This window comes from Phocoena sinus, chromosome 14, assembly GCF_008692025.1.
Source record: "Phocoena sinus isolate mPhoSin1 chromosome 14, mPhoSin1.pri, whole genome shotgun sequence".
Taxonomy (NCBI): Eukaryota; Metazoa; Chordata; class Mammalia; order Artiodactyla; family Phocoenidae; genus Phocoena; species Phocoena sinus.
This window is the reverse complement of record NC_045776.1, coordinates 58,714,322-58,740,464: the sequence shown is the minus strand read 5'-3', so window position 1 is coordinate 58,740,464 and position 26,143 is coordinate 58,714,322. Positions and strand designations below refer to the sequence as shown.

The window sequence follows — 26,143 nt, the reverse complement described above, 5'->3', positions numbered from 1 at the left end:
CTAGACTCCTTGCCTTTGAACTCCAGACGCCTCCACGAGCACCAGCCAGTGACTCATCCTCAGGAGAGGCCTGGCAGTGCTGAAACGCAGGGCTGGATCCTGTTCCCCCACAGCCCGGCGGCCTTGCGGCTCCTCTGAGGATCTAACAAGTGAGGATATGAGAAACGAGAACACAGCTGGAGTGTCAAGGTCCAGTCTTTCCTGTGGGTTGGAAACAGGATCTAAATGATGGACTTCGGCATTGGAAATGTGAGCCCTGCTGATGAGGGCAGCGCCGAGGAGCTGGGCCTGGCCCTCAGGGTGATGCACACACACGGCAACGACAGGCTTCGTGTGGACTCATGGGCCGAATGCTACATGTGCCAGAAGTGGGGGCAGTGGCAGGATTCCCAAGCCAAGTATTCGCTGCATTTGGGTGATGGAGCTGCAGAACCAACGTGGGGTTTTACAGTGTGTGGACCGTGATGCTTGAACATTATTTAGGCATGAACGTGGCCATTTTTTGTGGCCTATTTCAAGCCTACTGAGATGCTTGGTTTGTCAAAGGCTTCGAAAAGAGCCTGAGTCACCCAGCTCCCCCCTCTGTTTTCTGAGCGTAAGCGGCAGAGCTGGGTTCCAGGGGCAGCTCCGAGCCTGTCCACCTGGCCCTGCAGGGCTCCTCTCTCACACGGGGCACAATTTTCTTCTCTCACCAAATGACTGGGATGAGAAATATGGGAATGCTGGTTACAATACAGGTCATGGGACTTTCCTGTGGCTTCTTTTCCACGGGTAGGTATTGTGTCCGTCTTTTTTCTATGTCTGTTTCATTTCAACTAAAGAGCCAGAATGGCTCAGAATGGAGCTCTGGAGACAGGTGGCGTGGCTTTACCTCTGCTTCTGTCGCTTACGGTCTGTGGGACTTTAAACAATTTACTTGTCTCTGTGTTGCTGCAAGGCCTAACTGTGATAACACTCATAAAAACTTGTAATGGTGCCTAGTCTGAAGCAGATGCTGAATTTTTATTGGCTATCAACATCATCATCACTATTAAATAAGTAACAACTAACACAGATGGAATGACTATTGAGAAAAGCCAACTCATGTTCACTTGTGGATGTTTAGTAATTCAGATTTCTCCAGGTAAATCTTGCTTGTATCCTTTTTTTTTTTTTTTTGCGGTACGTGGGCCTCTCACTGTTGTGGCCTCTCCCGTTGCGGAGCACAGGCTCCGGACGCGCAGGCTCAGCGGCCATGGGTCACGGGCCCAGCTGCTCCGCGGCATGTGGGATCTTCCTGGACCGGGGCACGAACCTGTGTCCCCTGCATCGGCAGGCGGACTCCCATCCACTGCGCCACCAGGGAAGCCCCTTGTATCCTTTTTTTGGTCATTATCATCTCACTGGGTCAATAAACTTGTTTGGAGGAAGGATGGGCCCTGTAAGAAGTCTCCTACAGACGACATACATAATATATACAAAAATGTGGTGCCTCAAGGTAGGGTAGTCACACAGAATTCCATTCTGGGGGTACCGTTGTCTTCACGTGACTCCAGTCACAAAAAGGAGGTTGCAGTTCAGGGACAGGGTTTTGCAGGAAGAGGAGCGCAAGAACAGGACTTGTTCCTTGCCTGGTCATGACTTGAAGCAGGTAGTCTGGAGTCAGCTACGCCTCTGTGAGGAGCCGGCAGGGAGCAGGGGGCCACGCGGTGGGAAGAGTGCCCAGGGGTCATGTTGGCAGGACCTGCTGTCTATTCACTCACTCAGCGATCCTGCCCTCAGAGGGCTTCCAATCAACTCAGAGACAGCAAGTCTGCTTAGAAACAGGAAACCAGAGACCGACTCAGGACCCACCCATGGAATGAGAGGAGCCCCAGTCCTACATTCTAGGCAGCACGTACGGGATTTATTTTCTCTTTGTTTTCTGCTTTTTAATCAAAGCCGTAAGGCTGAAAGTGCACGAATTCTGAGGCCTGCACTAGGGAGCGATGTGGATTGGATCTGAAGTGCTGCGAGCTTCTAGAATGCTAGACACACTCATATTCTGTTTGTAGGTGGTCTGTGCAGTCGCTGTTACTAGTAAAGAAAATAAAAAACTGACAGCTGTTGAGAGCCTCCACCAGCACTACCCACATTCCACTCTCCGGTGGCTTAAAATAAGGCTCAGGGCACATTGTTTTCTTCACTTATGACTGAAATACCCTGTGCCTCCCCAGGAACCTGGGCACATGTGTTCCCGCTGGTTCCAGGTTGATGGCCGTCCTACTTGGCTTTGGGGGGTATTAAGGTGACAATTCAGGAGGTGCTTTTCGGAGGCAATTTGGCTTCCTTGCTTTCACCGTTGTCAGTAACGATGCAGGAATACTCCGGGCTGCGTGCTCTGAATGTGGCTGGATGTCTTTCTGGGGCTTTCCTAACCCCAGGTAAACACGCACAATTGCATCAGTTTTCTCCAGCTGTGAGCTCCGCAAAGCAACCCTCCCAGCAGCCCAGGCCTGAGAGTTCAAAAGGCAGACGCTCCATCATACACCTGGCCCCCCGTACCAAGGCTGGCCTGATGCTCTGGGGCTGACTGCTGGTTAGAATGGTGAGGGCAGTACTTCAAAACCTGTCTAAACATCCTTTGTCTACCAATATTAAACCATTAAAAAAATTGTGGTGAAATCTACATAACACAGAATTTCCTAACAACCATTTTTAAGTGTAGAGCTCAGTGGCATTAAGTATGATGAAATAAAATTTAGATTTTAAGGCAAGACAAGAAAAAAATTAAACATAAAATTCTCTCTCTGTGTTTGTTTGCGCCTTCTCCCTCCCTAATGTGCAACGTGCATCTCTCATACACATTAATCAGAGCTCCTCAAAGATGGGAAGACCTGCTCAACAGTAAATATCAATTTTTTTTTCTTTCTTCTCATGGTAGCAAATGTAACTTAAAAGCATTGTGTGCTTTCCCAGCTCCGTAGGGGGTCATGGCGACTTGCTGCTCGCTTTGCCCGTGCCTACCTGGACTACGTACCCTTGGTGAACTTTATGTAATATATCAGGATGTCACTTTGATGGACGATCCTTTGTCTCAAAAACGTATATGACTGCGCCTTTGACTTCTAACAGGTGGAACAGCTCTCAGAGCTTTCTGAGAATCTGCTTCCCAGGTTATAATCCTCAGTTTGGCTCGAATAAAATTCCCTTTTTTCTTCTTAACTTGATAAGTTTTCATCAACAAGTACATTCACATTGTGGGCACCCGTCACCACCATCCATTTCTAGAACTTTTTCATCTTCCTAAACTGAAACGCTGGCACCCATTACACACTATCCTCATTCTTTCCTCTCCCCAGTTCCTGCTCACCATTAGTTTACTTGTGTATCTATGAATTCGACGACCCTAGGTACCTCACAGAGGTAGAATCATACAATACTTGTGATTTTCTGTCTGGCTTAGTTCACTTGGCATAATGGCCTCAAGGTTTATCCGTGCTGTAGCAGGTGCCAGACGGTCCTTCCTTTTTTAAGGCCGAATACTATTCCATTGTATGGACACACCAGATTTTGTTTGTCCATTCATCTGTTGATGGACATTTGGATTGTTTCCACCTTTTGGTTATTGTGACTAATGCTGCTATGAATGAGGGTGTATAAACATCTGTTCAAGTCCCTGCTTTCAATTCTTTGTGGTATATACGTAGAAAGACATTTTTGTCAATAAAAGCAGTAAGGCTGCATCTCTGGGTCCCGGTTCAGTATGCTTCTCCTTTCACGCATATTTAAAAAGGGATTGCATGTGGCCAGAGAAATAAATTTCACAAGCTGTGTTTTGCCAAATCACGAAATTAACTTGGGAGAGACTTGTGGGCTAATCCATTCTCTTCCAGGGAGTCCCTCAAGCTATCATAATCAACAATAATTTAGAATCCAAAAATCTACTTTAATTTGTCTTTCTATAACCAACTTAGTTTCTCTCTTAGCTTATGGATCTCTCATGGCTATTTCCTTTTCCTTAGCTTAACAAGATTTGTTATTTGTTCAGAGCTCCAGCTTAATTCTTGCAGGTTCTTCACATACTATCATTAAAATTAGCAGTGTCGGGCTTCCCTGGTGGCGCAGTGGTTGAGAGTCTGCCTGCCGATGCAGGGGACACGGGTTCGTGCCCCGGTCCGGGAAGATCCCACATGCCGTGGAGCGGCTGGGCCCGTGAGCCATGGCCGCTGAGCCTGCGCGTCCGGAGCCTGTGCTCCACAACGGGAGAGGCCACAACAGTGAGAGGCCCGGGTACCGTAAAAAAAAAAAAAAAAAAAAAAAAAAAAATTAGCAGTGTCACAGTGAAAGGGGAATGATTGCTGAGTGCCCTAAGTTTAAACTAAAAAACGCTGAGGCTAATGCACTAGTCAGGATAGTAATTAAAAGATATTTTAAGAATCCAAAATTTTATAAGTCATAGAACACATGGTATTAAAATAATTGTCGGTGATGCCCTCTGATGCTCTGTGTTAGGAAAAGGACCTGAACAGCAGTGAAGAGTGTTGCGCTGTACGTCATCAGGTCTGTAATTCTGACCTTTGAAACTGTGAACTTGTTAACAAAGCTCATTAATCAACCACATTCTTCCTAGAGTCGGTTTCTCTGTTCATATAGTGAATCATCGTTCTAACTCTGCGACTTACAACTTCAGTTAAATTTTGTTGTCGTTGTTGTTCTTTATATCAGTGTAGATCACAAAAGTAAAAATGTATGCAGAATGAGAATGAACCATTTATTTATGTTGCTTTCCTTCGTTAAAATACCGTCAGCAGCTCTGTGCTTGGAAGGCTTCCCTGGAGACTTATCACTACCAACCTGGGTATCAGCCGTGGATGGCAGGGGCTCCGGATGGGGTGACAGACAGAGCCTGGACCTCACGCTGACACAATGATGGGCATGTCACCACGTGAGGGGCGTTCAATAAACCAGACTTGATCTAGAGTTACGCAAGGTTTACAGAATCAGGCTGGCACCCCAAAGTTCCAGGTTAAAAAAATAGCCATTTTAGAACTTAGGGAGGAGTTTCTGGGTGAGTCAGAGGCTGTCTAGAGATCCAAATGGATGGGCCATTTAAGTCCAGGCACCAGCACAGCAATTAGGGCAGTAGGAAATTAAATTGCTCTGGAAGTGAAGGCCGTAGAGCTCAGGCATTGAGCACTTTCCTGCCAGGGAATGCAAGTGGGTGTTCCTGGCCCCAGAGCGAGTGTGGCACAGCCGTGGAGTGGCTCTGAGGCTCCTGGGGGCTCCTTGGAAAGTGCTAGATGCCCGCTGAGCAGAGGGGGCGGGGCTGCGGGGTCCGGTCTCTGGATGTGCTATGAAGGCTCCAGGATTCGCTGCAGCCGAAGGCAGCAGAAGAGTCTCATCACTGCAGTCTGATGTCAAGACCAAGTGGGGTCTTGGATTGGACACTGGCGCAGCTCCAAAACTTCAGGGCACCAGAGATTATTTAAATTTGGATTCTCCTTCTTAAAGACAGGCTATAAAGATGTATGTGTATTGGGGTGGGAGGCAAAGGGTATACAGGGAAATACACTACCGTTTTATTCTCAGATGATGGCAGATACATAAGTCCTACTGCTTCTCAAACTCAGCATAACAAAATCAACAGCCATGGTGCTAGCAGGGAGCCTGTTCTCACAGGATCCCCAGGTTTTCTGGCTCTCTTACCTCGGCTGGGCTATGCAGCGGGAGAACCCATAGCCCCCCGGGCTCTGACTTGGTCAGCTGGGCACAGTCCATCAGGAGGCCGCCTTAGGAAGGAGGGCCTGGTTTCCCTCCCGAGACCCCATCCACCATGATAAGCATGGTCAAGGGTGAAACCGAACAGGACCCTGGGCACAAAAGCCTTTCTGTGTCCCCTATTTCTTCATTATAGGAAATAGGCTTTATTCAGCCCCCATGACCTTCCTTGAGTTCCAAGGGGCAGTTCAAACAGCTGCTAATCAGGGAAGGGAGGGGATGCAGCGACAAGGGAGGAGCAGTCAGGAAACAATAGTGCAGCCTTGGGGCAGGGTCCTGGTTCCAGCAAGGGAAACACAACATCTCTGAGCTCTTTTGCAGATACTGAAACCCCCACCAGGTGGGAGAAGTTAACGGTGTACTATCCACAAGCACTAGACCCCAGACCGGTTGGAACCAGAAGGTTGATCTCCCCACTATCTCCCCACTAACCAATCTGGAGCATGTCCACGAGCTGACCATGCCCTCTTCGAACCACTACTATAAAACTCCTCACTACCCCCTCCAAGCTGGGACACACAGTTCTGAGGGTACTAGCCTGCTGTGGCCCCCTTTGCCTGGCAAAGCAATAAAGCCTTTCTTTTCTACTTCAACCAAAACTCTGTCTCCAAGATTTAATTCGGTGTTGGGTACAGAGGCCGGATTCAACCTCAGGGGCAGCCTAGGGCTCTCTCATGCTAGGGAAACTGTTTCGAAAGACCAGGAAGATGATTAGAATAGAAATAGAATTTAATAAATTTAATGTTAATTTTCTGAGTGAAAGCGCTCTAACAGATGTTACGATCTGAGGCTCCTCTAGATTCCAAAGTTTCCCGACCTGGATTACAGAGCGATAAAGAAGTCAACAGCGATTCTGAGCACGGAAAGATGGGATGGGCTCTTGTCATAAACCGGAGGCACACTATCCAAACCACCTGTCGGCATCACGGACAACATAAACAAAGCTTAAATTTCATGTATTTCCAAGTAGGAACCATTTATTCATCGGTTTGAGGGCATCTCAGGTACTGAAGACATGGGCAAGGGAAGAGTCTATTGTCTTTTTCTGGCGTAACATCATCTATAGCCAGAAACATGTAAGGGGATTTTAAAATGGGGTTATTTTCATGTCTCCTGCTTGGTTTATCTTAAAATGAATTAGGAATCACCAACTGGCAACTGGATGCCCATTTTATCTGGCCAAAAAAGCATTAAAAAATGGTTAGTTGCCAGTGTTAAAAAAATTTAGAATATTTAACAAAAGAAATCAAGATTTCTCACTTTCCCAGGGGTGGGAGGGGACAGTAATATCTGTGACATAGTGGCACACCTAATGGGCCTGAGTATCCCAACCTTCTCCAGACACGCTCTTCACCAGGCCCCCCCGAGTCAGCCCTCCTGGGCCTCCTTGTAGGCAGTTCTGATGGAGACCTTAATCTAGACCTCCTGTGACTTTAAGACCAGAACCCTGAGTCAATCCTACCTGGATAAATTATAAAAGAAAAACCTTGACAATTGTAACTATGAAACTATACAGCTGACAGATGTATACAATTAAGCCATTCTCCATGCAGACACCCTCATGCATGTCCAGTGTCCCCTAAGGGGACGATACCACTCCCAGATGACAGCCACCGAGTGAAGAACTTCAGTTAATGCTATGTCCCACTTTGTTCCCACCATCTTAATGTATTTCTGGGATTTTCCTCCTTCCCTTTTAAGTAAAGGTAAGAACCATTCCCAGGAATTAGGCAGTAATTTGCTTTGCGGAGAGGCCAATTCTTCCACAACTGACTTCTGACTCCAAACCCACAACCCAGGCTTTTAGATAAATCAGGGAAAAGGATGAAGGACATTTTGATAGCTCCGGATAACTCCACACCTACATTAAGCTGTTCAGGAAATGGCTTTTCCGTGATTTTGTTTCTATTAATGTTTTCCTTCTGACAGAAGGCCAGTGAGCCAATGTTTACCATAAATTCTCATCAAGCACACTTGGAGGAACAATGCTGTGCAAGGATGCAGTGGGAGCGCTGTTAGCAGCTGAAGGGCTGGAGATGAGAAGACCCACGTGAATCACCAAGACGTAAGTCTGAGCACTTGCATTGTGAACCCACTGAAATGAAGACCTGAAAAACTGGATATTTTAATTTATTTAGGGCAGATGCTCATTGTATAGAGAAAACTTCATCCTGAGGCTCTTTTTCTTTTTTTGAATAGAATAATTTCTATCTCGATTGATGTTGCTTGTGAAAAATATGCAAGGCAGTACACTATTATAAAAAATGTTTCAAAGGTGGTTTGGAAATAAGTGATAATTTAAGTAAATGACAGCTATGAGCCCATTTTTCTTTTAATGAAGCCAGATCTGAATTTAAATATATTCCTATTCATTTAAATGATTTTAATATATCAAATAAAAAACTTAAATAATTGTTATTCAGACCTTTAAAAATCATACTATTCAAAAGAGGGAATCTGTCCACCAGAAAACCTACAGTACAGAAAAATTAATAAAGCATCTTATATTATAAAACTTATATATCCCTAATAATAAAAAGCCACAGCGATTCAAAGTCCAGGGTAGTACTGAAGGGCTTGCATGAAAGGAGTGCTTTTTGTCTTTAAATACTAAATATACTCCATGTCTACTAGGCGCAAAGACTGTGCTGGGGTGTCAGAGATAATTCGAAAGGATCACATCACAGCCTGTAACATGTTAGAATCTAACAGAAGAGGCAGATGGTACCCGAATAATTCAGGAGGCTGAATGCATGGAAGGTGCAGCCTGAGCGCTGTGATGAGGTGAGTCAGGGAAGAAACACATCCCAGGTCCACCCTGGAATTCTGCTATCGGGTTACTGGTGCTCCTCGGTTTTCATGCTCTGGGTGTTTCCTACCCTACAAACTAGAACATGAGGTCATGTCAGCATGAATGAGACAGACACCCTCTACAACATGAAGAGCCTGCCTGGGACAGAGCTGGGGACATCAGCACAGCATCTGGGGACAGCATCACGGAGAACCATCAATCTCAGTGGTAGATATGTAACCCCCTCTGAGCCCCTTATAGGTACCGTTAGACTTGAACTTCAGAGGGATGATACAGTGAAAGAACACGTTTTAATAAGCTGTGCTAACGGATACAGGATACAAACGAGCTGTACTGGAAAGTTACAGGTCATTCCAATAGGAATCAGTAGGACAGCTGTGCCCTGAGATGGCTGGAGAGAGCCCAGCTCAGTGTGTGCAGGCTCAGGTCTGGTCACATGGCAAGAGGGTCCACACCTCTTGAGAGGTGCTAGAGCAGGCTCGGGGAGTCCCTATAGATGCAGGATGCTCTTCAGGACCTGGGAAAGACTGATGCTGCCCTCTGTTCTGACCCGGGAGGCAGACCACCGGCCCCAGCCCGGGCCTGGGTCTGACAGGTTCGGGTACCGAAAAAATCTGCACTCAATGCCAAGGCCATGCTTACTCAGATGAACTTGGGGCTTAGCAGGAAGTCTGCGAGGGAGGTGGTATCGGTGCCCCAGCACTTGGCTTCCTTCTGCGTAGGGAGTAAAACCCTCAGATGGAGCAGGGGCCTCTGCACAAGGAACACCGCTGGGCCAGTTTGGCCCAAGAGCGCTTCCTTCGCGCTTTCAGCTCTAGCATGTCTGCCCAGGCCTGGCTTCAGGCTGCGGGGACTGTGAGTTGTCCTCCTCCGGGCGGCTGTGCTCCCAGCCACCTTCACAACTAAGACCCATGCTCTCCACGTGGACTCCGCACGGAGAGGCGGACCCCCTCCAAAGGAGAATCAGCTCCCGGTCCCGGCTGGCCTCTGAGGGCGGAAACAAAGCCTTTAAGGCGGGCAATGGACCTGAGACTAGCCTCAGCTACAGCTCCCAGGCAAAGCAGCACAGCATGTGTACTGATAGCTAATATTCATTGGGGCCAGCACTGTAATGGTCGTCACTCATTTCCTTCTCCTAACACTCACGGGAAAGTCCTATTATGATGCCTTCAGGGCATTTTACTGGGGAAGCTGGGGGACGGAAAGCCAGCCACATGCCAGGGTCACACAGCTCAGCAGAGCCCGTGTCAGCCTCTGTCTCCAGGGGCCGCTGCCCAGTCCACAGCCCCCTGAATCTACGGCTCGTCTCTGAGGAGGAAGGAGAGAAGCTCGCTTGCTGAAGGCTTACCATAAAACTCAACCAAGTTCTCTCACTCACTAAACCAGACGAGGACACAGCATCCTCACTGCTGCGAATTATCAGAAGTAAACCACCCGCTCCAAGAATGCCATGGAACACATGTATTCGAAAGGATTTACAAAATGCTTCTGTAAAGGAGGAAGAGGAAAAAGCTTTCATTTAGCTATTCTCCAACGATAGCTCAAACAGGAGATTAAAACAGGCTGGCAGTCTGAAATATCTGTAGACTTCCAGCAGGAGTCAACAGCAACAAGCCGACGACTAGTTGGTGTTTCCAGCTACTGGTTAGCAAGAGCAGCTGAGGCTTACAGAGTGAGAGGCACCTCTGAGCTTTACTGCTGTGACCAGTGGGGTGGCAACATTCAGACACTTCTGGATTGACCCCAGGCTCTGCCGCGTATACCCACGGGACCTTGAACAGCTTTCTGAACTTCTGGGCTATCATTTATCAAGCACCAGCTATGTCCATACTTGATTTCCATACTTCCCCCGCACACATTATCATCATCATCATCATCATTATCGTCAAGTTTCACATTTGCAGACTGAGTTCAGAGAGGTTAAGTGACTTCCCTGAATCTATGCTGCCCCCAGGTAGGAGCTGGGGTGTGAACTCAGGTCTGTGAGATGCTAAAGCCTGCTGGCTGCCCTTATCATTCTCTGACCCCCTCCTCCTATAAACTAAAAAAACTGGCGCCTATGTTCCCCACCTTCCTTTTAAAATCTTCTTTATAAAGAGGGCCCAAAGAGCCCCGAATAGAACACAGTTAAATAAACCATTAGATTGAGTCCAGAAATAGTCAGAATGTGGCAGCTATTAGAGTAACCGTATGAAGTCCAGGTTAGAAGAGCCCTTAAAAAGGTCAATTTAATTTACCGCTGAACAAGGAGCCCACTCAGTTATCACCTAGGAAACTGAAGGACACTAGCTGATTGATTGATTAGGAGGGCATTTCCGGACCTACTTGTGAACACATGTATCCTGTTTCACATATGCCAAAAGCATGTGCTCGAGTAGAAAAGTCTCAGCAACTGAGTGTTATTTACACAGCTACATATCAAGTACACATATTCTAAATAACCAAAAAGACATGTCTAGACGTGACTTTCTCAATGCACTTTCAGAAAATGTGATTTTGAAGTAGGACTTCGAATAAAGCATCCAGACTTAAGGCATTTTTCACATGTAACTCACACTTAACTGCAGTGGAAAAAATTTTCCCATGTCAAGTGTCAACAGCTCTAGTGGGGGAACTATAGTTAATGTCGACTTACCTCCACTCACATGCTGTAGGCGTCTCTTTGAAAAGAGGGCTTTCATCAGACTTTTTCCCTTATCTTTTCTATTTCATGTTTCCAGATACTCTTCCTATGTTATTGAACTTTTTTATCTTGGTAGTTCCAGTGTTTTTAAAATATAACAGAAAGGTGCTAAATATTTAATGATATAGGCTGCTTTTGCAAAATGTACATCTGTTAAAATGCTTTATGGGAAGGAGATAGAGGTATGGTGCTGGAGGATGAAAGTAGTCACATTTACCTATAACAGGTGTTCATGAAGTAGAGTAACTAACATTTGCTATTTTCAGCAAGAATGTGTTTCTCTTTAATGATTTCCATTTAGTCACAACTTCTGTAATTTCTATTTACCACAATGACCGAGACAGAAGTATTACTGTAATTGATACAAATGTGCTCAAATTTCTAAAAGATCTATAGCAATTTTAGAAACAATAGTAAATATAATTAATCAGGGTAAAATAGATGGTGCTGGTATACTAAATTCTGTCAAACATGTTATTGAGATAAATTATTCCTTACGAAAAATGTTGAAAATGCAGGCATTTTCATTTATACAAATAAATTTAATTATACAGGGATGAAAATGATAAAAACTAAGTATCTGCTACTCAACTTATTTTATATTAATTTTGAGAGTGTGTTGTCATGTGACTGCATGAAACTTATTTCATAGCTATTCATCTCAACACCCTTTCTTAACATCTGCTGCGTCAAAACACTGCACCCTCAGAAGAACACATACTTCTGGGAAGGGGAAAGTAATAAGAAATTGCTTTCTTAAAGAATAAGATAAAAATACACGGAAAGGTTTTGTAAAAGGTTTTAAGGAAAAGCAGGTCTTGTATTGTAGTAGTCTAGGCAAGGCTTGAATGTATTAATATTCACAAACAGGTAACAACTAGTCTAATTTGTGATAGGTTTGTAAAACATTATAGCCAAATAAGACTGAAGGTCATCTCAGTTTTCAGTCATTATGGCCTAGGTGTGAAAGGATTCCATGAGTTAGTATGAGTTGAACAGATTTTACAGGTTCTATTCCAGCAACTAATTTTTAGAGAAGGCTGAGCCTTCAGACGCCCACATGATCTTAGTTAAGCTAATAACTGGCAATGTCCCCCAGTGAAATTTGCTGTCCCTCCTCCAAAGAGCTCAGGCCCACGTGGCCTGGCATGCTGACCCACCCAGACGGTCACTACTGACTTTTCCCCAGCAAGACAGACTTCCAATTGTATTTCCAGAAGTACTGATGCATTTGCTTCACCCACACTTTCTCTTGGGCCCAGGATGTCCTTATGACCCATGGCATGTGCTCGCATTGGCGACCCAGAGTCTGGCCTGGGTAGGAGTGGGCCTGCAAGTTTGATTAGCACAGGCTCGAACAAGCAAACACGACTAGCACTACACTGAAAGCCAGTTCTTTCCTGCCCACCCTCCTTCTCTCATTGCATCTCCCCACTACTCGCCTTTTAACTGAGTGCCTCCTATGTGACAATGGGAAACGCGTGGCTAAAAGATGAACCCCTCACCGGCCAACACACGGAGACCTGAATCTGCTGCACAAAGCAAGCTTTGGAGAAGCAACTGTGTATGTTTACAGCGTGAGATAGAGTAAGGAGCCCCCACCGCACTTGCAGGACAGCAACTGCATAGTCGTGTCACCATTGGCTGCCGCGTAACAGAAAACCGGAGAGTTTGGGGGGGACTTCAGAGATCGGGGAGTGTAATTTGCTCAACTTAAAGATGAAGGAACTAAGGCCCAGAGGAAGTCAGAATCACAAAATTAGTTAAAACACAGGTCTAGGAATTCCAAATCTAAACTCCCTGTTGCTAACCAAACAGTGTAGCTTGTTATGTATCAAGCTACTTATTCATGATTACTATCATATTTTAACGGTTCTGTTTAAAAATACAACTTTTAAAATTTAGACTCAAATTTTGGGAGAAAACCCTGAACAATTAGAAGGTTTTGGAATTTCTATTAAATAGGACAGTTTGGACCACGTGACTGTTCAGGTCAAAATCTTACAAGTTTTGTACTTAGAGGCATAGTATATTGGCAAATTTGCCTTACAAGGGAGCATATTCTATATTTCAGGAAAAGCAAATACACAAGTGGCACATGCTGTGAAAATAACCCTTTTAAGGTTATTATCTAGTAAATAATCATGTAAATTTGATATGAGTTTTTGTATCAAGGCCATATGTTACCATGGGCAGTTTCTTCAAATGCATAATTTATAACACAACCTCCATGACTGCCTGAGAGTCCAAGGTGGAATAATGAATTAATCCTGCAGAAACAGAGGCTTGGAGGGTGAATTAACATTTAGCTAAGGTCACGAGGGCAACTGGATTTGTAGTTTCAGGCTATTCCTCACAGAGAACTTGCCAGATGACACAAAAATCCAACACATTCCCACAGCTAAAAATCAACTCTCCAAAATGTTTAGCTTGAATATCCAGGCGTACAAGGGCCTAGTGCTGCTTAGAATTTATACCGGATCATATTAAAAAAAAAAAAAAGTACCAACCACTGGTACCACAGCTAAGCTTTCTACATAAACACCAAGGTGGGGAGAGAAAAAGCACATCCAGGAAAAAGTGTATGAGAGATGACGGAGAAGAAGAAGGAAGAAAAGAGACAGAGATGTGAAGGGAGAAAGAAATAAAGGGACTGACAGCTAGAGAAGCAGAGAAGGGTAAAGAAAAGAGAGCTAGAGAGATGAGAAATGAAAAAGGAGGAGGAAGCTCCCAGCTATAAGATAAACAAGTCCTGGGGATGGGATGTGCAGCTCAGGGACTACAGTTAATATCACTATACTAGTAACACCATATATACACCACACTATAGCGCTGTATATTTGAACGCTGCTAAGAGAGGAGATCGTGAGAGTTCTCAACACAAGAAAAAAGATTTAAAAAATGGAGAGAAATTAAATGATGTGTGAGCAAAGAGAAAGGAAGAGAGGATGGATGACAAGCGGGAAGGAGTAGCTGAAATGATGGGAACCAATTAGTCACATATGAGCTGGGACAGAGCAGCTGTTTGTCCTAAGGCCTAACTAGACCAGTTACCAGAAAACAAAGGAAGAAGCCAGGAAAGATGTATATGTATGTATACACATTTGGATATTAACTCCCCCCTTAAATATTGCTGTGACCCAAGGGTTTACCTTCATCCCTGACCTCCTTCTGACTCGACAGTAGCTCTAAGTGCCCTTGTCCCAGCCCCAGCTTCAGCCGGACGTATGTGGATGGATGACTCTGACTGTGGAAAGTACTCTTCCTGGCCCACACCAGCATATCTGACTGCTCAGTGGTCATGTCTACTCCACGTTACAGGAAGAGTGAACTTAAAAAGTGCAGCGCTGAGCTCCCCGTCTTCACGCCCCACGTGTCCCACCTCCTACACATTCCACATCTGGGGAGTGGCGATACCCCCACCAACTGCCACGGCAGCAAGGAGGTTCTTCCTATTTTGCGCCATCTCCCTCAGATCGGCCTGCAAACGGCTACTACAACGTAGCTCCTTATGCTTCTGAAGTTGCTGGTCTTCCTAACTCCAGCCGCCTTCTCTCCTTGCTGGCCTCAACCCTAACATCAGAGTGATCTTTCTGAGAGCAAAAGCATGTCACATTACTACCTGCTTAAATGCCACCAGTGGTTTTTACGACCAGGTCCAGCTCCTTAGATGACCAGACAAGACCTCCAAGACCTGGTTTTGCCGACGCCTCTGTCGTAACCTTACTCACACTCCATCATTTTTAAAAATCTTTTCTTTAACTGGAAGTCTAGTTGATGTACAATGCTGTGCTAGTTTCAGGTGTACAGCACAGTGATTCGATTATACATGTATACACATATTCTTTCTCATGTTCTTTTCCATTATGGTTTATCACAGGATATTGAATACAGTTCCCTGTGCTACACATAGGACCCTGTTGTTTATAATTGTTTTTAAACTACATAAAAAAGGGACAATCTGTCTTTTCACTTCTTGCTGTCTATATTTTATGTTGATCATTTCTATATAAACTGAACATTGTATTCTTAAGCAAGTTTTCACTCATTTCCACAAGACAAAAGACACTGCCTATTTTTCACGTATTAGAGGTGAAGATTGCTTATTATAGCCATATCTGTTGGCAACCTTATAACATCCTTATAACAACCAACATGCTACCATTCTTGTTCTTATGTGTCCATGCCCTGCGTTGCTGTCCAGCTGCTTTCTGAGAGTCCCTTTCTCATGGGATATTAACATGGTGCCCGCACATAACATGGGCCCAGTAAATTCTGTCATCGCCATAATCTTCAATATAATGAGAAGGAAAAGTCTTTTTTCTCATATCCTCAAGACCTAGTCTGTTGCTAGTAAATACTAAATATTTGCTGGTGAATAAATGATTTTACTCCTTCTGCCAAGTTTTATGTACCAACTTGTGGGAAGACACATGATCCTTATGTTGACCCGGCATGAGAAACTGCAAATTTACCCAAAATCATAGCCATGTACCCTAAATTTTGTCCCATAACCTTGAATGCTTTATGATGCAAAATAGGAACAACCAGAGCCACAGATGTATCTCGGTCATCAAAGCCAAATGAGTCACTGAGTATTTTCACACACAAGAAGCCTCTTGGCAACCAGCGGGCCAAGAAGCATATGGGTGGCAACGGCCGGGAGCTCACCTTTTCTTCATGACCAACACGACTCCAAGAAATATAATCACGAACAGCAAGATGCCAGCGATGACTCCTGCGATCTTGACTGTGTGGTCTGTTTGTTTCTCGGGTTCTGGGACTGGTTTCGGAGTGGCAGCTCCTGAAGGGGAGAGGAAACGAGAAAGAAGACACGGTGGGTAAGGGAGAATAAAAATGTTAGCTTTTTAAAACTTTGCTGCATTTAACAGAGTCATAAGACTTATCAGAGTTAGCAGGCAGACGAGCCTTGATTTTTTTTCAACGGCTTTCACAGGCACTGAAAGGAATGTAATTGTTTGCATTGTTCTTCCCTATTTCACTAAACCCCAACACAAGTTGGAAAGCACACCCACGCCTGACCCTTTTATAAGAGACTCTTCTCAAACACAGTTTTTAAAATATTTTTATTATCTCTCTGGGCTCCCTGATCTTTCTGCCTTTTAGAAACTTGCTACCAACACAATAGACATCCTCAGCCTTTATCCAAAGTTGATTTGCTGGAACATTTTCCCCAATTATTTTTCATAAATGAAGCAGTAATTCCATAACAATATTAGCCCAAACACCTGGAGAAGAGAGATAAGCTCACTTACTGTGCATTTTACCAGCAATTGTTTTTTTAACACAATAGAGATTTTTCTCCCCCTTGCCTTTGAAAATCTAAATCTAGGTCACATCTGGTAGGCAAAAGACTCCTTCTAAGCAATTTATTCACAAAGTGGGAAGCGGACGATGATCACACTACTGGCACCCACATTTCGTATCTGTTTAAATGAGATAACCAGGGCCTTCCAGTGGCCGCTGTCTTAGCTCTCCTGCTTTCCCAGTTTCAAAACACTATCTGTCCTGTTTACAGTATAATGTGATGGAATGTCAAGTCTGTGTCTGATGAAATATCCATTTCCTCTGCTAAATGAGTTCAGGATGAAAAATATTAGGAGTGAAATGTTCAATTCACTAAACGGAATCCACTTTTGAAGGGCTTCTCCCTTTTTAATCAGAGCACGACAGTCCTTGGCATCTGAGCCATCACGTCCCCTCCCTAGGGAGACAGGTCATTGGGAAAGCAGGAATTTTATGCCCAAATTTCTCATGTTAGAATTTTCTTCTTGCTTTTGTTGGTAAAAATGAAATCAACACTGGCTATGGTACCAGCCCTTTCTACTCTTCCACTGGGTTTTGCATTCATGCTTCATCTGATTCTTGAAAAACTTAACCATCACTGTCTCCTGTGCACTCCAGGCCGGGCTTAGTCTAAGATGAGTCATCGCAGAGAAGCAGGGTGTCAAGCTGTAACTTTCCATCTGTTTCCACTGGAACATATAAATGTTTCTTTCAAAAGTTATTCATATTAAGATTTTATATGAGACTCTGCACCCTGAACATGGCCGTGGCCATCAGACAGACGGAGCTGGTCAAGATCGGGGAGAAACACAAGGCAGGAGACGGAGGGCCACGATCACCCGAGTTTCCACCCCACGTGTACTTTCCAATCAAAGCAACGGTTGCAAGGAGAGCAGTGGTGATGTGAAAAATCACACCTTATTAAATACAAACCCTGCCGGATATAATGACTCTTTACGGGCCATTTTCATTTCTGACCACTTCAGGAGGATGTTCTGTTATTTTGTTTGAAAGAATATCCCTCAAACAGTTGTCCAAATGAACCCTGAAAATATTTACTGTTTTTTATTATAATAACATCTGAAGTATACCACTACAACAGGCCACTGGAACATACAGCCAAGTGGTAGATTTGGAGGATACTGTTACTTTGAATAAACTGCTAAGAAAAATCTAAAGATTCATTGTGTATGTTTTAAAAGATGAATAAAAGGTGAAAAAAGCCATTCATGTAAAAATAACATATTTCAAATTCACAAAACTGACAAAAAGTCCAATGGTTTTCAATTCTGATTTTTTTTTTATCCAGTTTGAAAACTTAACTTAAAAAAAAAAAATCTAATTGGTTTTATTCTTCCAAATGCTGGCACATTGGGGACCATTCCATTTACCTCACTAGGGACAGAATGCAAGTTCTCCAGATATGTTTTCTAAATAAATGATTCTCTAAGTTTTTTGTAACTAAGTTATTCCAGTAAATACAACACTCAGGGAAGAAATGATTTAGAAAAACTGGATTCGGTTTAAAAATTTTAATTTAAAAAATTACAAGGATTCAACTCATACATTGTAAACACTCCATAAGAGAAGAGCGTCCTGTTAATGGTCACATGTTTGCTTCTGTTACCTAAACGACTAGCTACGTTGTGCTTTAGCCTTTTTCCTAAGCTCTGTGAGAAGTGAGGAGTGACCCTACCCATCCTTGGGTCAGGGAAAGAGATCAGCCCTGCGGCCCCTCATTCCCTGCAGGAAGCACATCGCCATGCAGCCAGCGAAGGTCAGGATCATCATTCTTTAGCACCTGCTTTTAACTCATTTCACGTTGCAGGTCAAGAAAATGAAATGTTCAATCTCTGTGGGACACAGGTGCAAGGTAACCATGGCAGCAATCATGCAAAATGGGGGAGCGACTGATAAAACGTGAGGAGGGCTGCCCTGCAGGTCTGTGCGCGACCCTCCCTTTGCCTGAAAGGTACGGCCACCAGCTCACCGTGGTGGGGCCTGGGTGAAGGGGCTCGTTCAGGTGTCTGGGTTTAGGACTACTCTGGGGAAACACAAGTTGGGCTGACATGAGTCACGACCCCGGGAAAATCTCGCTAAGGTGTGTCATTCACTGCAGGTTCCCTCAGGGACACACCATCCCTGCCTTCTCCGTGAGCTCTGCCCTCCATCCCGGCCTGAGATGGACATCCTTCCGTCCTTCCCCCACAGGATGCTCTTCTCTCCCCGTTTCTTGCTTTGGAAACATGTGCTTGTGAGCTGTCAGTCAGCCTCAGACAGAGGATAATTTGGGATTGCAATGATAGCTTGTTTTCCCCCTTTACCCAAATCTACGCCCGTAAGAGTGTCACTTACAAACTGCTTGGCAAGACAGTTGTTATAATATTTCCCCTTCCGTTTTATTTTCTTGCCGGGTATCTCACGGTATAAACTTTTATTCTTTTTTTCTTGGTATAAATTCTAATTCTTCATGGAAAGGTGTTTTTATTCTCTTCTACTGTGCATCCTGCTTAGAGCTTACTGCACGTGTAGCTCCTTTTAAAGAGAATAAATTCAAATGTATGCATTTCACAGTGGGCATTATCTAGGCTTGGACGTATTCACTAAGATGATAAATAAGCTAAACGTTCAGGGGGAAGGAGAATGAACATCATCTCCGCAGATGCCCACGCTGCTGACTCCCAGTGACAGCTCCGGGTGTGTTGTTTTGTTTCGATGACCAAAAAAAGTTTTTTGAAAAAAAGGATGGTATTCCAGTGAGCCTGCATTATTTAAGGTTTCAGATATAATGTCTAACGTGAAAACTCTCAAAAGAAAGGGAGCGATTAGCCAATGCAGTGTTTGGCTGGTTTTCAACTTGGCAGGAAACTGTCCGTCTTGGTCCAGTGTTGGACGTTAAGTTCAGTAACAGCAGCTCTCAGGCTGAGAACTGGATGTACTCAGCCACTGGCTCGAGGGTCTGGGCCCAGTTCTGACCACTGAACGGGCTGCATAAATTTCTCCCGAAGACCCACGGACACCAGCCCAGAAGGACACGGAGGCATCCCTGCTGCCTGGAGTGGCTGAGCCCCCAGGGCAAGGTCTTCCTCTCCTGAGCAAAGGGAAAGCCTTTCCAGACGGAAAGGAGGGGGGCGTGGCTACCCAGAACCTCTGCACGATGGTGACTAGGGCTGGCTGCCCTTGACTGTGGGGGAAATCAGTAATATTCTCCATTTATACATCAAGAGTTTATTGCACATCCAACGATGTGCCGTGTGCTGTTCTAGAAACACAGCAGTGAGCACGTGGGTAAAACAAAAGCCTCTCTCCTTGTGGAAATTAGATTCCTGTGGGACGCAGACCCAGAGGTAAACGATACTGTGCAGGTTGTCCATCGGTGCTCGTGCTACAGAGAAACCCGTGTTGGGTGGGGATGGCAGGGCAGGGCGGTTGCCGCTGAGCTCCAAGATGGGCTATCAGAGAAGAATTACTGAGAAATAACATGGGAGCAGAGACCAGAAAGAGGAAGGGGTGTGAGGTATGCTGACACCCAGGGAGGACAGTGGAAAGAAAAAGTTTAAAGCTACAAGACGAGACTGTGAAACACTGAGGTGTGACTGGACTGGATATGCCGGGGAAAGTGGGGGGCACAAAGACAGACTTGGGGGCACCTCAAGAGATCCTGGAAGGACTTTGCTTTTCCTCTGCACGAGATGGGAGCCACGGGGGTATTCGGAGTGGAGGAGGGATGTGATCTGGCTTAGCTTTCAACAGGATCACGTAGGATCACCAGGGTCACTGGTGGCAGTGTTTAGAACAGACCGTCGGGGGTCAACAGTGAAAACGGGTATGTCAGTTACGAGGCTATTGCGATAATCCACACAAGAGATTAGGATGGTCTGGAATAAGATGGCAGTGGAGGTTGTGAGACACGGTCATACTTGAGATCTATTTTGACGGTCCAGCCATCAGTATTTGTCCATGAACTGGATGGAGGGTGTGTTGATACAACATCCAGGTTTCTGGGAGGAGTGACTGGAAAGATGGGGTTACCATGTCCTGGGATGCAGAGGACTTGGAGGGGCAGGTGTGGAAGGGTAGGTGGGGAAATCAGGAATTTGGTTTTGGACAAGTTAGTTTTGAGATACTAGACACCCAAAGGGATCGCAAGTAGGCTGTGGGGCATAAAGGGGAGAGGTCTAGACTTGGGGTGAACATTTGGGGCGCTGCCAGCAAAACGATGGTCTTTAAAGCCATGAGACTCAGGAGGGCACCTGGGAGGTGAAGAGAGAGGGTGCGTCACGAGGAGGGACCAGTAATGGAGACGAAAAGGAATGGCAGATTGAGGGAGCGGGGAGGAGGGAAATCGGTGAGGAGAGGGAGGAAGTCAGTGTGATACAGGCAGAGAGGGAGCATCGCCACGGAGCCAGGGAGGAGTGTGGGATCCAGGGAAGCTCTCTTCCTTAAGACGCGAGAAATTAGGGCATTCTGAATGGTGATGCGCATGGTCCCCGAGAGAGGGAAAAGTTGATGACGCAGGAGGGAAAGGAGATGGCTGCTGGAGCAGTGACCTTGAAGGGGCCGGAAGGGATGGACCTGGAGAGAGTCGTACAGAGAGATAAGGGGGCGAAGGTCTAGGGGAAGAAGGGGGAGGTGGACACCCAGGCTCCTTGAGAAAAAGGGCCTCATGAGATGAATCCGGATGATCTCAAGGCAGATGGTGACGGACATGTGCGGGTTCGGTGGGGTTGCAGGTTTATCCAGGAACACAGAGCTGGGGCCCCTCCTCCCTGCTCACAACTAGATGAGGAAGGGGGGGAGGAGGAGAAAAGGCAGAGAGGGGCTCTTCTCCGAGTTCCATCCCAGTGAGCAGATGGGATGGACACCGATAGTGACATCCCTGGGATGGACACAGGATGGACCCCTTGCCTGAGCCATCCTATGCCCATCCCTGTGATGCGGCCGATCTTGGTTTTCACAGTTTTCAAATAAACAGCTCCTTTTATGCTCCAGGTCCTGTAAAGAGGCTCTGCACGGGACTCGAGATGAGCAAGACGAGTGACACCTCAGCCTTCCGTGCCCGCTGCAAGAGGCCACGAGAGGTGCCACGGGTGAGCTTCAAAACCCAACTGGAGGAAAGAAGGACGTTCCCTTTGGAGAGCAATGAAGGCTACTGCCTCACCCAGGCCAGGGGCCTCCAATGTCTGGTCCAAGTGGGTGATGGGAACTGCAAGGATGCAGGAGCTCACGGAGGGCACCCCACTGGCCGCACATGGTGCCCTCCGGTCTAAGAGCGCCAGGCACTGGGCGGATGTCGGTGGCACTCATGGAAATACCTGGCCCGCTTCCTGATGGCGGATCTGGTGTTTGGGTTCAACGCTTGCACTGAATTCAGACAACAAAATACTTCATTCTCACAACATGCAAAATCAAATACCAAAATTCCACTTCTGGTATTTGAGAGGGGAAAGAGAGAAAAGAGTCGGGGGACAGCAACCATGGGAAGCTGCTGAAAGGAGAAACAGGAGGTTGAGAAACCTTATGAGAAAAAACAAAATGGAAGCTGTGGAAACATGTAAGAATACTGTTTCTCCGAGTGTGTTTCAAAGAGCACTGGTCCCCAGAGATATTCTAAAGTATCCATCGGGGAAGCCTCAGCCACTCTGGACTAGCATTTTTATGACTTTATGGAATAGAAAGTCTATTTCAAATAATTTTCATAGTTATTTTTCACCTTTTGCAGAGGTCTTTTCTTTTTCTTAAAAACAGCAACACCCTGGTTTTAAAGATTATTGTCAGTTCTTTCATGTCTTGCTGCTCAGAAAAATTAGAATTCCTCGCTATCTATGTCTGCTTTTTCCAGCTGTACCTTAACATTACATACAATCACGAAACATCTCCAAGATTTTTCGTTTAAATTGTACATCATCGTTTCTCCTTCTGGGAATGCACAGTCAGTCAGTACCCCTGGAATAATCTCCGTTCACACTTTATGTATTATTGGTAACCTGATTATGCTTTTGAATTTACCATTCTTCCTTTGTACCTCATTTCCACCGTAGGGCATGCAGGGCATGTATGACGTACAACTAATAATCAGAAACATAATTTTTCATATAAAACTGAGATGCTAGATTGTTTGATATATACCATCTCTAAAAAATTAATCTACTTTTTAACTTTTATTCTAATTTCATGACAGTTACTGCTCTCATTTATTGATGGGGCCTACAGCCTGTGGGTAAGATGATCAAACCCTTATAACTTACTTTCTGGAAGTTTCCAGAGAATTATTAGTGCCGTTACTGGTCTGATGAAATGGCTTTATTTTTTCCATCTGCATTTCTCAAATCACTGTCAAGTAATAAAATGAGTGAACAGCTTGTCAATAAGAAGGCATCAACTGTGTTCACCTTTCATATGAACTGAATAATCAATAAAGGAAGTGTGAGTGGGTGATTTTGAGGATGTTATCAGTTAAGAGTGGACATTTCCAACAGTTTGTTTAAAACTAAACTTTGAAGGCGTTAAAATAAAAACCAACTGTCCCTGACATTTTTTCCATACTTTGTGTCTTGGGTCATGCTTATGTTTAGCTCTCAAAAATCATTTATGTGGGAGAAAGGATCACACAGCATCCTGCACAAAGCAGTAACTGTTTGCAAAAGACCCTTGCAGCTTTTTCTGCTGCTTGAAATTGGTCATTCACTCTCTTATCAAAAAGTAAGTGTACCTAATAAATTCTATGTGCTTGCTAGAAAAATCCGTATTTCTGAGGTTCAAAAAGTGTACAGGGTATAGCAAACTGCCTGCAGAGGTGTGACATGTCTTTTTACAGGCCAATGAGCCACACACACAAAAAGGGACCCTTAGAGACGTACTGAGGATTCCTGGGGTCTCAGCAGAAAGTGGGGTCACATCATCCCCTGACTCTCATTTACTAAGCATATAATTTTCCTCAAACAATGTAGTTATTTAAGAAAGAAGGCTTGGGCTTCCCTGGTGGTGCAGTGGTTGAGAGTCCGCCTGCCGACGCAGGGGACGCGGGTTCGTGCCCCGGTCCAGGAAGATCCCACATGCCGCGGAGCGGCTGGGCCCGTGAGCCATGGCTGCTGAGCCTGTGCGTCCGGAGCCTGTGCTCCGCAATGGGAGAGGCCACAATAGTGAGAGGCCTGTGTACCGCAAAAAAGAGAAATAAGGCTTACATTAGTTGTATCATTCTGTTCAATATATTTTAGAACAGAAGTTCTCTCATTACAGAGACTTCAAGAATCATTCCAAGAGCTTTTGAATATGCAGATGGCTGGGTTCCCCAGGGACTCCGGATGGAAGGTCTGAGGTTGGACCCAGGAATCTGTATGTTCCGCCCTAGGTAATGCTCTACACGACATGAGGAAAAATCCAACCAGAGAACCATTGGTCCTAAATATCTTTGAGGAAGCTTTTCACAGACTATGGCAAAATGGGAAAAATACTTAATTGGGTGGTTGTTTATAAAATACCTCCTAATATATTAATATCTTACTTTATCATTTAGCCAACGTCCTTCATTGCACTATTTTAAAAGATCCTTTGACACAATGAAAAGGCAAACCTGGTGGAATCAAACCCTGGTTATATGATCACCCAGAGTTAGTAGGGATTGGAAAGTGTTCTTAATTGTAAAGGAATTTAAAGTACGCTGATCAACTGCCCAGGTGCTACTAAATTAGATGGAAAGGAAGAAGGCTGATCTTCGTGAAGACCTACTTTGTGTGCCAGGTATCTTCCGTAACCTTTATTTAACATCACACCATGAGGTATAATTAATGCCATTTTACAAATGGGGAAACCGAGGCAGCAGAAGCAGTCAGGAAGAGGGGCTTGTCTCAAGCCAGTGAGAAGGGACATGAGAGTGGGGATGGGGGGGTGGGCGCTACACTCGGGATCCCGGTGTGACCCTGAAGCCCACGGGATTCACTGCATCTCCACTTCCCCCAGGAACACAGTAATCACTCGGGTGGTTACGGCTGACATTCTGGAGGACAAGACTCCAGTTTAAAACATCATGACTAGTTGTAAAGAGGAGAGCCTAACAAAAGGTGGAGATAAATCAAAGTGCAGAACAAAGCCATAAGGAAGTTAAAATCCTGCAAGGAAAATAAGACAAATAGATGGAGGGGTAAGGACGCCCCAGGCCTAAGTCCAGACAAGAGAGGCCGGATCACTGTGGTTCTGAACCGGACCAGAGGAGTAACATGCCTGCGATCCTTCCAGCATACAGTGTGCTGGTCAAGGCTGAAAGGGAATCAAAGAAAAGAAACACACATGATCGGCAGGGTAGAAAAGAAGGACTGTGATAAAAGGCAAAGGGCACTTATCTAACCAAGGATGGACCAGCAGGTGCCACGGCTGGTCTGGAGCTTCCCAAGAGGAAGTACTATTTCTCACCCACTTGTGACTCGTAAGCGTTAACCTGATGTCTGTAACCTACTGGTCACCTGATAAGTCTTTCCTGAATGAAAGTCTTAAAACACAGAAGTTTTTTTTTTCTTTTTTTAAGTAAATTTATTTATTTTTATTTTTGGCTGCATTGGGCCTTCGTTGCTGCGCGCGGGTTTTTCTCTGATTGCATCGAGCGGGGGCTACTCTTTGTTGCGGTGCACGGCTTCTCATTGCAGTGCTTCTCTTGTTGCAGAGCACGGGCTCTAGGCACGTGGGCTTCAGTAGTTGTGGCTCGCGGGCTCAGTAGTTGTGGTACACGCAGGGGCTTAGCTGCTCCGCGGCACGTGGGATCCTCCCGGACCAGGGCTTGAATCCGTGTCCCCTGAATTGGCAGGTGGACTTTTAACCACTGCGCCACCAGGGAAGCCCCAGAGGGGGAGTTTTAAAAGAGAACGTTGACCACGTGCCATCTGTGTACGTGAGTAGAATGTTTTTGAATGTATAGGCTTAAACAAAGGCAGGAGTCCATGTTCCTGCAGAGAAAAGCTGCCCCTTTTTCCTCTCTGTATCCTTGGGGTGCCTAGAATGTAGCATGTACTTAATAAAATTCCGAGCAAGGAAATGAATTTTGTTGTCCAGAAAGGAAATTTTGACCCTCAGCACATAAAAAAGAAATATATTACAAAGGAGATTTATTTACTCTACCTTCAGGTTGAAGAACAGTCACCTGACATTAGGTCAGTTTACCTCCCTGCCCAGTCTAAAAATTCAAAAAACGCTATACTTTCTTCATCTCCTTTCCCACTGCCATGGACCTGGCTCATTTCTCTTCTGGATTTTGCTCTTGACTCCTAAGGAGACATCCCAGCCAGCCGTTTAGACACTCCAGCCATACTGATCTTCCTAAAGAAGAGCCCTAATCATGCCATTCTTTCATTTAAAAAGCAAAACAAAAAACCCAAAAGCCTCCTAATGCTTATTACAAAAGGCAGCCAGGCCTCCTATGAACCAGCTCCCAGCCCCTTTCTTAACTTCATGCCTCTTCTCTCTCTACCTTCCTGCATCTACCTGGGTTCCAACCAAACGGAGATGCTCAGTCTCTCCCAGCCCCCCACATGCAACATCTCCCCTTTGGTCCTGCCACTCCTTCTCCATGGACCCATCCCTACTCACATTTCATAGGTTCAATCCTACCCGTC

General features: G+C 45.3%; 1 protein-coding gene across 5 annotated transcripts in view; it reads right to left on the bottom strand.

Annotated features, from left to right (window-relative positions):
* PTPRM (protein tyrosine phosphatase receptor type M) overlaps positions 1–26,143 on the bottom strand; it is a 765,589-nt gene that overhangs the window by 221,433 nt on the left and 518,013 nt on the right. For all 5 annotated transcript variants that reach the window (XM_032602620.1, XM_032602624.1, XM_032602619.1 and 2 more), the window contains one exon: positions 15,906–16,038. In XM_032602620.1, the coding sequence (XP_032458511.1) occupies positions 15,906–16,038 (133 nt within the window). The remainder of the gene's footprint in view (positions 1–15,905; positions 16,039–26,143) is intronic.